Source organism: Malaclemys terrapin, chromosome 11, assembly GCF_027887155.1.
Source record: "Malaclemys terrapin pileata isolate rMalTer1 chromosome 11, rMalTer1.hap1, whole genome shotgun sequence".
Lineage (NCBI taxonomy): Eukaryota > Metazoa > Chordata > Testudines > Emydidae > Malaclemys > Malaclemys terrapin.
This window is the reverse complement of record NC_071515.1, coordinates 45410376-45427729: the sequence shown is the minus strand read 5'-3', so window position 1 is coordinate 45427729 and position 17354 is coordinate 45410376. Positions and strand designations below refer to the sequence as shown.

The 17354-nt window shown below is 42.9% G+C and overlaps 1 protein-coding gene across 4 annotated transcripts in view; it reads right to left on the bottom strand.

Annotated features, from left to right (window-relative positions):
* The window catches only part of COBLL1 (cordon-bleu WH2 repeat protein like 1), a 135968-nt gene that overhangs the window by 49623 nt on the left and 68991 nt on the right, over window positions 1–17354 (bottom strand). For 2 of the 4 annotated variants that reach the window (XM_054043730.1, XM_054043731.1), the window contains exon 2: window positions 1910–2096. In XM_054043730.1, the coding sequence (XP_053899705.1) occupies window positions 1910–2001 (92 nt within the window). In that variant the 5' untranslated portion in view covers window positions 2002–2096. Of the gene's footprint in view, window positions 1–1909; window positions 2097–4172; window positions 4188–5304; window positions 5374–17354 lie in introns of those variants that run through there. The other 2 variants (XM_054043729.1, XM_054043733.1) reach the window with 2 other exon arrangements.

Genomic DNA, 17354 nt, shown 5'->3' with positions numbered 1-17354 from the left:
AATTGCTTATTAAGTAATGAGAGGGATACAGCTGCTTACTAGTTTCAGGTTACATAATTAAAAAAAAAAATTGCAAAAAATACAGGGACAACACAGAGGAAAGCAAAGAAGAGCAAAATATACATATGGGTTCTTTATTTCATCTGCCAGACTGTGAAAGCAACAAGCTGGCATTTAACCTGCAAGCAACAGATTCATCTTTTCTTGTAAGGTCTGCCATGTTGAACTGAGATGGTATATACATTTTCCACTTTGCTTTAAGATACTAGGATTTCTGACTCCACCACAATAGCTAGTTGTCAGAACTTTCTGAATTGGAGTGGGCTCAGTACACACAAAGAAAAGCCTCACTTAAATTTACTGGCTTGCTTTCACAGTATGTTCTATTCTCTGACTGGCTTGACTTCAAGACATTCAATTAAAAACATTAATATAACAGAGGCTTGGATAGAAAGCATCTATTTCTTTTAAAATTTAGAGAGTTTGAAAGGATCAAAATCTTTTTGGCACCCACCATCATTTAGGACAGTTTCTAGGATTCATTGCACTCTAGAAGTAGTAATTAGGGTTACCATACGTCCGGATTTTCCCGGACATGTCTGGCTTTTGGGGGCTCAAATCCCCGTCCGGGGGGAAATCCCCAAAAGCCGGGCATGTCCGGGAAAATCGGGAGGGAGGGCTCGGCCGGGGCCTCTTTGGCCGGGGCCAGTGCGGGGCCGGGGGCATGGTGCCGGGCCGGGAGCCGGCCGGGCGCGCGGTGCCGGGCCAGGGTCGCAGTGCCGGGCCGCCGGGGGGGTGCGCCGGGCCGCGGAGCCGGTCCGGGGTCGCGCCGGGCCGCGGGGCCGGGCGGTGCGCCGGGCCGGGAGCCGCGGGGTGCGCTGGGGGGTGCGCCGGGCCGGGAGCCGCGGGGTGCGCTGGGGGGTGCGCCGGGCCGGGAGCCGCGGGGTGCGCTGAGCCGGGGGGCCGGTCCGGGAGCCGGTCCGGGGTCGCGGGGCCGGGGGTGCGCCGGGCCGCGGAGCCGCGGGGGTGCGCCGAGCCGGGGGGCCGGTCCGGGAGCCGGTCCGGGGTCGCGGGGCCGGGGGTGCGCCAGGCCGCGGGGGTGCGCCGGGCCGCCGGGGGCCGGCAGTGCTGGGCGGGCCGGGGGTGGTCGGCCGGGGCCGGCACCCCAGGGACCAAGCCGACCCAGGCTGGAGCCGCCGGGGGGACAGCCTGGGCCGCGCCTCCTCCCACCCCCCCCCCCTTACCTGCTTCAGGCTTCCCGCGAATTAAATGTTCGCGGGAAGCAGGGGAGGGGGCGGAGACTTTGGGGAGGGGGCGGAGTTGGGGCGGGGGAGGGGGCGGGGCTGGGGGCGGGGGCGGGGTCCCGTGGAGTGTCCTCCATTTGGAGGCACAAAATATGGTAACCCTAGTAGTAATGAGATTGGTGAGAAAATCTTGAAGGCATCACTTCCTATGTGAATAATGTAATAGGTTACTCACCCTTGAATAACTGATTTAACTAGGAGTAAGAAAGAATCCATTTGTGGAGATGGGCAGCTACAGTCCCTCTACCTTGGATGCCTCCTTACTCAACACACACAATGACTTATAAAATTATTTTATACCTTCCATTCTTGCTAATTTGGTTCCTAACACTCCTTGCCATAAGTAAGTTTTTAATCTTAAAGTTGGGGGGAGGGAAACCTCTTTGGGGAGAAAAAAAAAAAAAAGAGTACTGAAATATAGAGCTATATACTTGAATTTTTCCCCAGTAACAAGTGATTAAAATCAGAGCACTAATTAAACAACATATCTTCTTCAGAGGTGCAAGTTTGAGTATGGATTTAAGGGCTCTATAAATTTGTCCAGAAAGTATAACTACAGACAGTAGGAACTGAGTGTCATTCTCAAAAAAATTTCTATGCCATACCTGCCATTAACAGTAGTAGATTTGATCACATCCCCTGGAAGGACCACTGATAATTTTATGTCTTTATCAGTTATATTCTCTTTCTGTTCCATGGTGTAATTAATTGGTTCTGTATCATCAAATGAAGAAACTTCAAAAGTTTTTTGTTTCAGATGGAGGAAGAGGAGCTTTAGTTTTAGCTTTTCTTCTGAAATAATAAAAAAAGAATTAGGAAACCTTAACAAAAAATACAAGCAGCAGTACATATTTATAGTACAACATAGTGTCAAAATATTCAGTTAGTGAATAATTGTGCTCAACACAATTCTTTCCCTATGGCCCAACAGGAATATCAGAGTGAAAATGACCAATATTATATTACTTTCACCCTCATGTTGTGAAAGCCAGGTGCCTGAATATCTCACAGAAGGATTGTTAAAATGTTGTTAGTGGTGGTGAAGCACGAGAGAAATGTATGACTAACCCATACTAAGAATCCAATAAAACCGAATTGTATTCAGTTTTACATGGTCGTTTTTCACACTGTAAATATAAAAACAAAACAAAACCGCCTTCTATCGTGCAACATGTATGTTTTTGGATTTTTTTTGTTTTGTTTTTTTAAATAAAGAAAATGGTGTTTTTCTCATGTTGCAATAGTAAAATCTGCCAGAAGATTTATTGCACTCTGATAGTGAAACAGAGAAGTCATCATGTAATACAACAGTGCCACAGGAACTATGTTCTGTTGACGATATGCACATCTTAAATCTACAGTGCACGTGGGCTTGGGAAAGTTTTACTTTTCCCAAAACATCTCTGTCTTTCTATAGTAAGGATTTGAAAGAATTCAGTGATTACCTTTATGAGACTCTCAAAAATGGCAATGAAATTGCAAAAACCAAAAGGAAAAGGAAAAAGTGTTTTCTACATATCATTATTAATTTGTTATATTCAAATGTTATTTTTGATAGTCTGTGTTGTCTACTTGTTCGGCTTTAAAACTTGGAGGGGCAGAAGTGAGTTACATGTCACATGTAGCCTAGTTATATTGGTGCATCCGTAAAAACAACAACAACAATTTCATGAATGACCTATCAGCAACAATATTGTGTCATCACACCACCACCATCTCTCACTTCTCCCCCCCTTATAGTTAACACAGCTGTGATATATCCTCCACAGAAATAGAAACAAACATGCAGTGTAAGAATAAAATGTTTTCTCGTCGGCTGTGTCTGACCAGGATCATGCTACTCTTCTTCCTTTTAAAAGAATATACTACTATTAACTGATACAGCCTGAAGTTTCTGTGTCAATCTCAGCTGTGACATAAATTGTGATATAAATGACTCACTGGATGTAAGCTGCACATAACACGAGTTTAAGTTGCAATATGGTGCAACTTGCACTTCTTTGACAACAGGCAGGAGTGAACAATGTACAAGTTACATAAAGAAAACACCACCACCACACATCTGTATACAGAGTACCTACTTGTGCTAACTTAGGTTTAAAAATAAATAAATAAATAAAATCAGTAACAGTATAATTTCCCCTTAGACAGAAACCCCTTTTGTTTAATCAATCACCTTTGGAAATAATGTGTTTAAATTTCAGGGGGAAAGGTTTGTGAACTCAATCTTCAAAAAGGTAGTGATTAAATTGCAAGAAGGCATTACTCAAAATTATACTTTAAATTCCTGAAGTAATATCTCAGTTTGAAAGAACAACCAGAAATCAGTCTTCAGTGACAAAATATGTTAAGGCATTCAAAAAAATTTCCAGACCCATGCAATAGACTTTTCTTCCTTTGATGCAACAGTCATACTTTATTTACAGAAACTCTTGAGGAAGCTTGACAACTTATTAAAAAAGTTCCTATAACTCTAAAACATTGAGATGAACATGAGGGAAATATTTGGAAAAGTATGAATTTTATATTCAGTGGAAAAAGATATATTCCTGAAACATGTCGCCAAAAATGTACAGCTTAAGAAAAGTTCATGTACAAAACTTCAAGGCATGTATTAACTTGTATAATCTCTTCGCTTTTATATCCTTCAACATTCCCTTAACAGTTAGATGAAGTTACACTCACTACAAAAAACAAATAAATGTCAATATAGAAACATTTTGTTTTAAGTATCTGCATGCCCCAAATAAAAGCAATTTACTTTTAATGCAAGCTCAAAGAAATGTCAATTACTCTGATTACTTGCAATGACCTGCAATGCAGGAAATTAAAACAAAGCTTTAGCATACAGAGAATAGAAACACATACCTTCCCTGCAAAAACAGAAGTTCAAAGCTAATTACACTTAAGAACAAACAGCAAGGTCCACAGTAGCATTGCAAAACAAAACTATGTAACTACTAAATTGTGACAAGATTTCACATGACTAATCTGTCTGTTTCTGAAAGTACTTAAAGAGCTTTGAACTTCAAAAGTCCAAGTGGAATAATTTAACTATTCACATCCTCTACAGCGGTTCACAACCGGGGGTCCGCAGGCCCTTTCGAGGGGGCCGCGGGGCCCCGCGGCTGAAGTCCTGAGCTCCGGTGCCCCCCGCGCAGCTGAAGCCGGGAGGCGTGGGGCTGAAGCCCGGAACCCCAAGCCCTGGTACTTCCTGTGGGGCAGAAGCCCTGAGCCCCTGGGCAAAGTTGGGGACATGGAGGGCATTGCCTCCCCCTCCCCCAATTGCAGTGCAAGAGCACGGCAGTCCCGGGGGCAGCGCCACACCTCCCCCCCCCGCCAGGTCGAAGGCAGGTGCCATGGAGCAGGCAGTGGCAGTGTTCCCTCTTCTCCTGCTGGTGCCCCAGGTTAAAGCTGCTCCTCAGCTCCCAGCCCCCTTTGCTCCCAGAGAGGCAGCCGGTAAGAGCCACCCGGCTCCGGAGGCCCGGCTCCATGGCTGGCAGAACCCTCCAGCAACAGGGACCGCAGGGGAGTCCTCACAGCACACAGCCCCTAATACCCTTCTCCCTATACCCTGAGGCTACACCCTCCCTGCACCCCTCGCTACCCCCCTGCCTGCACACTGCCCCAGACACCCCTCTCCCTGCACCCACAGCCCCTCACTACCCCCTCCTTGCACCCTAGGCTGTTTTAAAAAAATTTTGAGCTAAGCCCCCCACCTTTGAGTTATAATTTTTGGTTGTCCCCCCCAACCCAGACAGGCTGGGTCGCCTGCTAAGGTGAGTCGGGGTTGGAGGTGGTGCTCCCTCTCTGGACCCCCTCCATGTGGAGGTGGTTCGAGCCCCACTGGCCTCTGCCCCCCAAAAATAAACATCAAACTATACCTAAGCCCAAGGCTCCTGCCCCGAGGCCTCCTGGCCCTGGCGTTTTTATAGCATGGGGCCTCAGAGAGAAAAAGGTTGAGAATCCCTGCCCTATAAAACAAATCAGTAGTACTTACGGTTTTCCAAATCAAGCAACCATGATGAAGATTCAGAACCTTCCTCCATTCATATTTATTTATTTTTTTAAAAAATTTGCTTATATACAGGGTTACAGGGCTTAAATCAGTTTCGCTAGTTTGGGTTTACAACTCTTCTGTGACAAATTCAAATGCATCGAGCTAACAGGTACTCAATTAACTTTGGTCAGCATGGGCAGCATGCCAGGGTTATTTTTGGGTTACATGAAAACTTCAACAAACAGCTTGTGAATCACAATTTTTTTTTTTTTAAACACAGTGGAGATTCTGGTTTTTATATAGGTTAAAAGAAGAGACTAGTGACAAAAATAAAAGCAGTACCACTAAAAATTGTAAATATGTACATTATAAAAATCAAACAGGTTCTAACAATGCAGAATAAATCAGTTCTCCCTCTTTTGGCCTGTTTTTACTTCTTCAAGATGCCTAGGATGATCTTTGCACTGAATGGGTCAGAACTGCCCTTGTTGTCTTAACTCTTAAAAACTAAAGAGGAGGGCAAGATTTGTTCAACAAGCGTTGATGGGTTAATATTACTTCTCTAACCAAGTAGGCTAATGCAATTGCCTTTCACTGCTGGAGATCTGGTCGCAAAGCTATGAGATGTCACTAACAATATGAGTTAACCCGAAGTTTACATTTGTCCACATCATAAAACCATAACCCAATTCACACAATGGCAGTTTATGCTGAAGAAAGATATAGAACTGAGGCCAGGGCTACACTAGCACTTATGTCGGCAAAACTTTTGTCACTCGGGGGTGTGAAAAAACACACCCCTGAGCGACATAAGTTTTGCCTGCATAAGCGCTCATATGCACAGGGCTATGTCAGAGAGAGACGGTCTCCCGCCAACATAGGGGGGGAGATTATGCGTAACAGTGTCACCTGGTAATGCCTGCCATAAAAATATAAAAGTGATTCTAAAATTAGTCCAAGCAAATCATTCAAAAAATATACTTTTTATAAATCATAAGAGAATATTCAAATATTCAGCTATATGACGCTTCAATTGTTATATTTAGAAAGGCCAATTTAAAAAGCATGGAAAAGTGGCTTACACAATGCAGAAGTAATCCCTATTTGCAGTTAATTCAGTAGTTCTTCCACCTTGAACCTACTCCAAGCTTTTAATAAACTAAATTCAAAGAGATTGCACATTTTTTTAAAAAGGTATAGAAAGGGAGGAAAAAAAAAAAAAAAAAAAAAAAAGAGTATGCCACAAGGGTATCTATAATCTTCTGTCTGCCCTGGAACACTAATTTTCTACTGGATTATGCTGGTGGGTGATATTTTGTAATTCTAAACTGAAATGTTACTAGGGTGTAGAGAGGCTGCATAAAGTTATTTTTTATATTTTCTTTAAATCAAAATAAGAAAAAAAATACAAAATTAGAACTACATAGATCTCAAGTTAGTGACACACAAAAAACTGTTACTCACCTTCTCATAACTGTTGTTCTTCGAGATGTGTTGCTCGTATCCATTCCAATTAGGTGTGTGTGCACCATGTGCACAGTCATTGGAAATTTTTTTCCTTAGCAGCACCAATGGAGTCCCCTGGAGTGGCACCTTCATGGCGCTCAATATATGACCCTGCTGACCCGGTGCCTCCTCAGTTCTTTCTTGCCGGTTACTCCGATAGAGGGGAAGGCGCATGGGTTTGAAATGGATATGAGCAGCACATCTTGAAGAACAGTTGGTACCAGCTCCCTAAACTTCAGCATTGAGTTCCAGGAGTTAAAACTGTACCTGCTCAGGATTGCCTGCTGGTTGGTGCCGCAAGTCAGACCTGCGCCACGAGTACGACCAGCACCGCAAGGCTGATCAGCACTTGGACTCCAAGCAGTGCCTCCCCTCTGCAGGCTGTCGGAAAGCAGATATCGCTGACTTTCCCCAGGATGGTGCCACCTGTGATGGTATCGGAAGCTTAATACAAAGGGCCAGGGACCTCGGTGCTGTCATTGCAATGAGGTCTCTGCCTCAAAGGTGTCCGGGGTGGAAGGCAGTTCTACCTCCTCCACCACCAGACCCGGGGAGTCCAAGTGCACTGGACTCAACGGTCTCCCTTGCAGGGTCAAAGTCAGTGGTGCAGGCTCCAAAAGTTTCGGATCTGGGGGCTCCTCCGTGGGACACACACCATTGGCCAGCTCTGATGAAGTGGGTTCTGAAGTAGGAAAACCACTCCTCTCTTGCTTCCAGTGTCACTTCTGCACCAGTGAATGGGATCGGTGCCGGGCCAGTCCCGCCGTCTTCAGTACCAGGGAGCGATGGTGCTGTGGGTCTTTACCAGAGTCATTCGCAGTGCCACCTCCACCACTGCTGCCAGGGCACTGTGTGCTGACAAACTCGGCGCCAGGTCCTGCGGTGCCGATGTGGGTTGTGGTCTAAGTCCCGCCTCCATACAGAGCTGCTTCAATCTAAAGTCCTGCTCCTTCTTGATTCGGGGGAGAAAGCCCTTACAAATCCTGCACTTTTCTGACGGATGTGCTTCCCCCAGACACTTTAAACAAGCGTTATGAGGATTGCCTGTTGGCATGGGCTTGCTGCAGAACCTCTGGGACTTAGGCATGTAAGTCCCCCGAGGAGAATGCAGTCGAGGTGGAGGGTAAACCCCACAGCCCAACAGCTAAGTAACTAACTAAAACTACAATAACTAAGAACCAACTAAGAACTAATCAACTACAAAATACAAACAGTCCAAATCAGAAGCTAGGGAAACACGGAGAGCTTGCAAATCAAGACACCACAGTTCCAACGACCATCACTGGCGGTAAGAAGGAACTGAGGAGGCGCCGGGTCAGCAGAGTCATGTATTGAACGCCACAAAAGTGCCACTCCAGGGGGCTCCACAGCCGACCTGACGGGTGCTGCTAGGGGAAAAAACTTTCAAACGGCGTGCACCACATCTAATTGGAATCGATATGAGCAATCACTCAAAGAACAGTAGCATTTGTAACACAACATCATATGAATTTGTTACCTCCACAGAGAATATTATTTTCTGAAATGGGAAATTTGGAACACATGGCTTTTCTTGGCAAGTACACAGATGTTGACAAGCTACTCTGTATTAGATCACATGTTGGAATGAAAAGTTAAAATGCTCATGAAATGTCTTTTTGCATCAAAAGTATTTAACACTCCTCTTACTACTGAACACATCACATATGCTGCATTCCTTTTTGATACACATAAACGTTCGTCTTAATTTATATCTGCTTTGTTCTATCAAAATATGGAATGATTATATTTCCGATGCTGGGCTTGAAGATACTGTTACATAGTTAACTCTTAGCTAAAGCTAAGTATACATTTCATTTTCTATTGTATATTCAATATAGCGCAAAGTCAGTCACAGTTCATACAGACTAACACGCAGTAAGGCTATTAGCTCCCAAACTGACTGACTACCATTATACAATACTCACTTTCTAGCCTGCTGGTAGAGAGGGGGAAATAATGATAATTGGCTGTCCAAAATATTATTTTTCATCACAACAAGGTGATGCTGGAAGACATCAGCTAAACTCAACAAAGCCATATACTGCTGTATAGGTGGAACTGTATTGTACTAAATACATGTGTGTTGTGCTGCAAAAAGCATTACATCTTCCAGCAATGCTTTACTTTTCATGACAATATTGAAACTGTACGGCTTCATGAGCCATGGGAGCAAGGGGTAGGCTGGGTCCCCCAGGATAACTATAGGCAGCTCATTGTTGTCAATGTCCATTTTGTGGTCTTGAAAGAAAGTCCCTGACTTTTTTCTGTCCCGGATTGCAGTTTTTTGAACAGACTCAAGTTCCTAAAGATACATGCCTCATGAACCTTTCCCGACCATCCTACGCTGATTTTGGTGAAACGCCCCCAAGATCCACCATTGAAAAACATGTGTCTAACATGAAAGCTTATGATCCAATACATCTGTTAGTCTTAAAGGTGCCACAGGACTCTGTTGCTCATTGAAAAAAAGTATCCCTTTCAGTTTATGTACTCTTCGGCAAGGTGGTCTACTGCCAAGATAGGGATATGCATGCCATCTACTGCCCCACCGCAATTAGGGAACCCCACTGCGGCAAAACCATCCACTATATCCTGCACATTTCCCAGACTTACTACCCTTCCTAACAGAAGTTGATTAATGGTCCTTCACACTTGGAGCACAGCAGCTCCCACAGTTATTTACCTACTCCAAATTGATACCCCACTGACCAGTAACTCTCTGGTGTTGCAAGCTTCTAAACAGCGATCACCAATCGCCTCTCCACTGTCACAGCAGCTCTCATTTTTGTGTTGCTGAACTGCAGGGCGGGGGAACCTCTGCACAAAGTTCCTGGAAGGTGGCCTTCCGCATCTGAAAGCTCTGTAGCCACTGCTCGTCATCCCATACCTGCAAAATGATGCAGTCGCTCCAGTCAGTGCTTGTTTCACAGGACCAGAAACAGTGCTCAACAGAGTGCAGGTGCTCTGTGACTGCCAGCAGCAATTGTGAATTGTTTTTTTGAATGGCTTGCAGCAGGCTGCTTGCAGGACATTGCTATGTTCCACGAAGTGGACCCGAATTCAGCTCTGGAAATACTGCAGGAGAAGGCATAAGGTGTTTGAGATACTCACAGCAAGACTGCACAACTGAGCAGGCTCCATGTTTCTGGGGTTATGGCGTATGCACGGCGGTTTTAAGGCGCGAAAACCACTGGGTTGTTTGCTGTTGATGTGAGGGAGGGAGCACCGTGCATCATGGGATGCCGACAATGTTCCCATTCTCCCCTGCAACAATGTTTTGGTCCCATGAGGCATTGCACAAACTTCCCAAAACACACTGCGGCAAGTTGCACTTTGGGATGGATACCCATGATGCACTGCTTTGTGCATCGACATAGGCACTGCTAGTGAGGATGCACTCCATCAAGACAATAAGCATGATGTGGCCACACGCAATCAACTTAATTCGGAAGCTCGAGGTCAAATTAGATAAAGTCGACTTAATTTTGTAGTGTAGACAAGCCCTGAGAGACAAAGAATGTTAAATACACTATTCAGAGAAGACTTGAGAAAGGGATGAGGCAAGAAAGTCTAAATGGGAAGAGTGACAAGTAAACAGGTGGAGGCAGTGAAAGAAAACCAAAAAGTAGGTCAACGGTGAAGAATGAGATAAAAACTATACAAACAAAAAGAAAACAAGGCTAAAAACATAAAACCAAAATAACTCCAAGAAGAGTGAAGGGACAGAAACTGATATGGGGAATAAGCTTTTACTGAAAAGTCTAGGCACTCACCATCCCTACTAAGTGTGCTGCTGTTTCACAATGGCAGAAACTCAAAAACTTCTTAGAATAATGCATCAGTCTCAAACTAAACATGTCAAGATTCATGCTGAGCCTAACTGTTGCTTTTAGCCACAATCTATGGCTATGTCTACACTTGCAGAGTTTTGGCGCTATCAGTTTCACTGGTGATAGGGAACCGGTAAAAGAAAAGCGCTGGTTTGTGTACGCACTTACTTCCACAAGCGTCAGCTCGTGTTCACATCTACAACACTTCCATTGCGGATGAGAGCAGCGCACTAAGGGCAGCTATCCCACAGTGCAGCTCTCTCCATTTTGAGGATAAGTCTTGTGGGAAGGGGGGGCATGATCGCGGGGCATGCTGGGTCCCTGCACAACCTCCTCTCCCCAAACACTGATCAGGTCCAGTAGCTCAGCATTCTTCCAAGCAGGGGATCGGTGGAGCAGCCATCATCACCTGGCCAGATAAGTGAGCACTTGCCAAGAAAACAGGAAGGGGAGTTTCAAAATTCTAGGGGTTTTACAGTGGGAGGGGCAGACATCTGTTTACCTAGCATCAGAGCAGCAGAGCTGCTGGCCAGAGTGGTCACCTATCCTCCATAGGCTAAAAGCCGTGTAAACAGGAAGAACAGGTCTTCACTTGCACATCACAGCAAAAGGAGAACTGCATACCTCTCGTGGAGGTGATTTTCTGTTTGCGGTGAAAGTTCTGAGTTTCACCGCAAAAAGTCATTGTCAAGTATAGATGTCCCGTGGTTTTTGCGCAAAAAAGGGACTTTTTGCGCTTTAAATGGGAAGTGTAGACATGCCCTTATAGTCTCTGATCACATCTTAAGGTCACATTTTTTTCCTCCTTTCTACCCCGCCAGATTAAAAAAAAAAAAAAAAACCACTATATAAAGTTCAAGATGTTTTATGGGTCCCTCCCCCACATCGAAAGCAGTTCTAAAGAAATGTTTTTATGTTAAAAATAAAGATAGTCTCCCCAGTGGCATGTTAAACATTTCCCTTTCAGTTCTCGCATAGCTTGCAAAATAACTCTAAAAGTAAATAAAAGTGTCTCAAGAACAAGAACTCTTAAATGTTTAAGATTTAACTTTAGAAATGCAGATTTCTTCAATCAACTTTTTAATATGTTAACCTCTTGTTACTAGGGAATGGAATTACCAGATACCAAATATTACTGCAGTTAACATTCACTAACCTGTTAATATCAGAATATTGATAGTTATAAGGGACTCTTTAAATAAATGGTTTAATTTCCCAATAACTTGAAGCAAGGAGACAGTGTGAAGAAAAAAAGAAAAAGCAAACATACTATATAGGTTTCATCTACTGCAATGTGCAAGGAATATATTGTACAGTTGAACAGAGCACTTGAATACACAACAACTATCTGATGAAAAAACTTTCAAGTAACATATTGAACTTTATTATTCTTGATTCAAAAAAAAATGTCAATACCCTTTTTTAAATCTTAGTTTTGACATATTTAATATATTTTTTCAACAGAAAATAAAAACTGTATAACTTTAAAACAATATCGGAGCATAACATCTCTGCTAGTTGATCATGAGCTATCCCAAAGCATTGAAACTGGAAGACTTCTAAGGTAAACAAAATATTTTCCAATTCTAGAGGATGCATTAGGGAGGATTTTAAAAATCCTGCAGGCAATGGAAGCGCTATGATTCTTCCCCACCCCTACTTCAGAAATCTCTCCTTCCCATTTCTCCTGTCTTCCTCTGTGGTAGATTATCTAAAAGATAAGAGAACCTCCTAAGATTATCAACAAAATATGGCATTCCACTGACCGTAGTCATTGTTGCAGTTTTATTTCCTATATATTCCTATGTTAAAGCTTGCCTAAAAACAAGAAGTTTTAAAAAGCCTATTCTCTCCTTCAAGATTTCTATTAGGCCCTAATCTAGAAAAAAAATTAAATCTGTTCTCAATAGTATACATATGAACAGTCACACTCATTTCAATTATTAGGTACTAATCGTCTGAGAATCTGCTTTTGCTGTAGCTAAGTGAGAGTTTACTGATGCAATGTCTCTTTGTAGTCAGTGGGTAGAAAAACTGTAGTGTCTTTTGTTGATTAGTTAAAATCACTTTAATTAAAAAGGGACACATGTTTAAAATCACATTTTAAATAGTTCATTATCTATTTAGTAACATTTTGGATACTGGAAGTAAACTGAATGAATGTATTTACTGTTTGTTTACTTTTTGCATATCACTAAATATAGACAATTCAATTGAATTATTAAGTGCGTTTCCAACATTTAAGGTTCCTGTAATGGAACCTTAAAGTGCTTTAACAGCTTAAGTTGGCTATTAGCTTTTTGCATTGCACTCAGCTTGAATTACAATAATTAGTCTCTTCACTTTCTAAATGATGTAAAGTTTAGGTTGCCACCATTGCAGAATAAATGATGGAATTTATTTCTATAAATTAGCCTTAATATTTTATAAAAATGTAACATTAACCTAAATATGGGGGCTAAAGTTCTGTGTCAAATATGAACAGTATCTTTTTAAACTGTATCATCCTTTGGGGACTGCCTGAAGAGACTAATGAAAGGGTTCATAATCTGTTATCTCTAGGTTAGTATTCTGTGGCTGATGTAAACTGAGTTAAAGTTCTCAACCTAATTCCTTTTAGATAGTCACATTACAAAAACCTCCACCAGAACTGGTACTCAGACACTCAAGCCAAAGGCTGGATCATGGAATCAATCAGTGTATGGAGAGTGAAGTATCTTTCTATCCCTGGAGATTAGCCTTCTAAGGCCAGGTTTGAGGCATCCTCATTGGACAATATGGAGGAAGCATGCATTTCTGTAGATAAGCACACTTCAATTTCTAAGCCTGTTAATTGAGTACCTTGGAACTCTGGATTGTGAGTGGAGTTAAACTCACTGTCCATCTGTGAAGTCCAACAGATGGCTCAATCTTTACAAAAGAGGTATAGAAATATCACTACAGATCACTACAGAGTAACATTTCTCTCTACAGCTTATCTAGTGGGAAAAAGCAACACTGTAAAATTTCACAAATCCAGAACTAGCTTAATATAATGATAAATGTGCCATTGGAAAGAATGGAGGGGTCTGTGGTGGTCCTTACATAACAGAAATCGACTGTGTAATTGATATGTTCACTGATATGCAAGTAATGTGATCTGATAATAATATGATTACTAAACTGATTCTAACAGATCATCTCTATGGGTTTATTGAACTAGGTTGCAATAAAGGTACAGGAAAAATTCCCTGCAAATCTGGATCTCTCCCTGTTCCCGTGAAGAGTGTTAAAAACAAAAACTTTTAAATGAGCGATTCCTTCTTCACCCAAAATGAGCATCCCTGGATGCTAAACATGTGCTCAGGGTGCCTCCCAGACACAAGACGGTTCTCTCTCCCAATCTCTAAGGGATGTGTTGTCTCTCTCCCTAAATAGCCTCGTGCCTTTGAATGGAAGAGTCAGTCTCCTCCTGGAGGGAAACAAACCATGTAACTGGGAATGTAACCATGAAATTAAAACTGAAAGTTTAATGGAATCTTGGGGAAAGTTTTGGATCCCACTAAAAGCAAGAAGGCAGCAAATTAAAACCGCCGTGCAAATGAGTTTCTCTGCTTCCTTCAGGTCATTTGGCACAGACCATTTTGCCTGTCTGATTATCTGCTATCTAAACAATTTAAAGTGCAAAAAAAGGGCAATTCAGAGGAGGAGGAAAACCAAATCTGTGATATATATTGTCATGGTTTTAACCACGGAATCAGGAACACTTCTATTAGGAGCATATCAGGTCCAGAGACTTGGAATTAACATGTAAGGCCTCATTGACTTACCCATGTGAAACAAAAAGAAAAGGATCAGTGTCAATGTTCAGCAAGGATGGTTGAGAATGCTTTTATTAAGTCAGGATAGCACTCGTAGATGCAAAGGGTCATACCATATCCTGCAGAGTCAGAGAATCCATGGCAATTATTTTTCTTTGCATCTATCTGTTCTTTTCCATTTCCCTGCAGAAAGTAACTTAAGTCCGAATAGTCTTAGACTCAGGAGGTTGGGAACCCTGAGATCTAGTGGAGAAAGTCTAAAACACAAATGCTGAGACCTGCCTACGTCAAGCACTATTCACCTATACTGCACTCAGTACATAATTATAAATGTACCAATAATCTTTCAGCAAAGTGTCAACCGCTGACTGAAATCTAGAGCAGTACAAAACAGTTTAAAGCACAGTTATACAGAAATAATCCAGAAGGCAAATTACTAATACTTTTAATAATACTCTTCAAAATAACCCATTTAGCATTTGCTATCTGAACAACTAATTATGAGAATGGCTAGGAGTGGGGCAAAGAGAAAGGAAAGAAAAGAAAACAAACCTACTACATTGACTGAGAAATATACAACTGGCTGAATAAACAGGAAAAACAGAGAGGAAGCAAAAGAAGAATCTAAACTGAAATGGAGGGCTTAACCTTTGATACACTAATAAATCTTATGTGCTCATAACTTAAGCAAACCTATGCCAAATCTATTAGGGAAGTCTTAAGACACACTGATCCCATTTTCCCCATGGTCAGTAAGAAAATTTCTCTGATCAATGCCCTTAACTTGGATAGACTCTAAAGTTCCCCCCACCCCTCCTTTGACAATTAAGCTTCTAACTCCCATGGTTTTCTGTCTAACCTTGCAATCATGAACTGAGTCTGCAAACAGAAAGTTCAGTTCTGCTTCTGGTGCTCATGGTTTTCACAGCTGGGATTCAGAACCCTGAGAGCACCAGTCAGACTAAAATAATTAGGTCAATTTCTCTCTACTGCTGCTCTTTAAGACACATACTGTATAAGAAACAGTGGGGGCAAGCACTGGAACTATTCACCAGAAGGACTCAAATGAAAACTGAGGGATGGGGGGGGGGAGGAAGAGAGAGAAAGAGAGTAACACTCCCCAACGTAACAGCCCAGAGCCTGGAGGAGAGGAAGACTAGCTCACCCCACCCACCATCAGCACCACCACACAGACACACTCTCTTACTTCACAGTAGCCAGGAAGCACTGCAGTAGGAGTGGGGAAGACAGGAAGCTTTTTCTTCCTTTCAGCAGCTATAAAGAATTTGAAGGGTAGAGACTGGGCTTAAATTTCAAACACTACTAGCTGAACTACAATACCAGGTTCATATGAAAGAGTCATTGAGCAGAGTCCAGCAACAGCATCCTGGAAATAATCCCAAGCAATTCCACTTTCCTAGTAGCTGGGATTAGTGAAGGCTTCTCACCTGGGGACTGCCCCTAGACAATAAGACTCCCCATATTTTGTATCAGTCTTTGGCTTGTACATTTCAGTCCTTTAGCCATAGGTGCTGGAACTAGGGGTGTGCAGAGGGTGCTGCTGCATCTCCTGGCTTGAAGTAGTTTCCATTATATATAGGGTTTACAGTTTGATTAAAAGCTCTTAGCACCCCCACTATACAAATTGTTCCAGCATCCCTTTAGCTACAGAGTATTTAGTAAAATTTCCAAGCCCTTTGTGTGCATGGATGGCCAGGAGGGGGGAGAGACAGACTGATGGGTTAAAGTTAGAGGGGAAAAAGGCAAGAGAGAAAGTTGGAGAGAAAAAGCTGTCTCTTATAAAAGAGGCAATAAAAACTCAATAGCAAGTTGAGAACACAAAATAGGGAAAGAGATACTTGAAGTGATAGAAAAAGAGGGCATGAAAAGGGCTAACAGACACAGGAGAAAACTCAGGGAATGCTAGCTGCACTATGGTCTATTATAGGAAAGGAAATAAAGAAAAAGTGGAATTAAGGACAGGAAGGGCAAGAAAGGGCAAAACAACTTTTATTCTTTTAAATTGCAGAGGGGGGTGGCCTTGAGGGAAGTGTCTGCACAGATATTTTCACCTTGATTAATATTCTCTCAGGCTAAAGGTGTTGGGTACATTTCTCAAGTCCTGCCGAACTTTGCTTTGGGCTTGATGTTATTTCTAATTTACTAAAGTACGGTAAAGTATGGGCCAAAATTCCTTGTCATATTGAGAAACCAGTGAATCTTCCATCCCTCAGCCAGCTTCTCTTGCTCACATTTAGCATCCAAAATGTGGGAAACCCTCTGCTTATCTTAGAAGTTATGAGACAGTGGGATATTCACCAACATCAGGTCTGGAAAGGGTAAGAGGGTACTGATGGTGTGGGAGCCCATGATTGCTCTTGGTTATCTGCTAGCACTGGGTGGGGAAGGGGAGGTGGGGGAATAGTTCAGACTCTGATCCCAGACCTTTGTTACATAGGGCTAACCAGTAGTTTTCAAGTCCACTTCTGCCATTGCTGACAGCAGACACCTCCCTCCCCATTGTCCCACTTGAACTGACTCCCCTTTTAGGTTGGCCACTTGTGGCCCCAAATGCAAAAAAGAGACAAGGCCTGTCCCAAAACTCCTTGCTGGGGAGAAGAATGTGTCTTTCCTCTAACAGGCTTACAGCACAGGAGATACCAGCACTCAGCAGCTATTGCCTAATCCCTCCTGAAAGAATTCAGGCTGGCTTGCTGGATTCTTGAAGCAGGCAAATGGGGAAGTGGAGAGGTTCTCTTCAAACACAGCAAGATCCCTATCCCATGGTTGGGAGCCTTTCAGCAGCAGCTTCCTCTTTGCTGCTGCTGCTACTGTCTTCTTACACCTGATATCATCATAAACCCCCTTCCCCCCCCGTTCTCTCTCTCAGGAA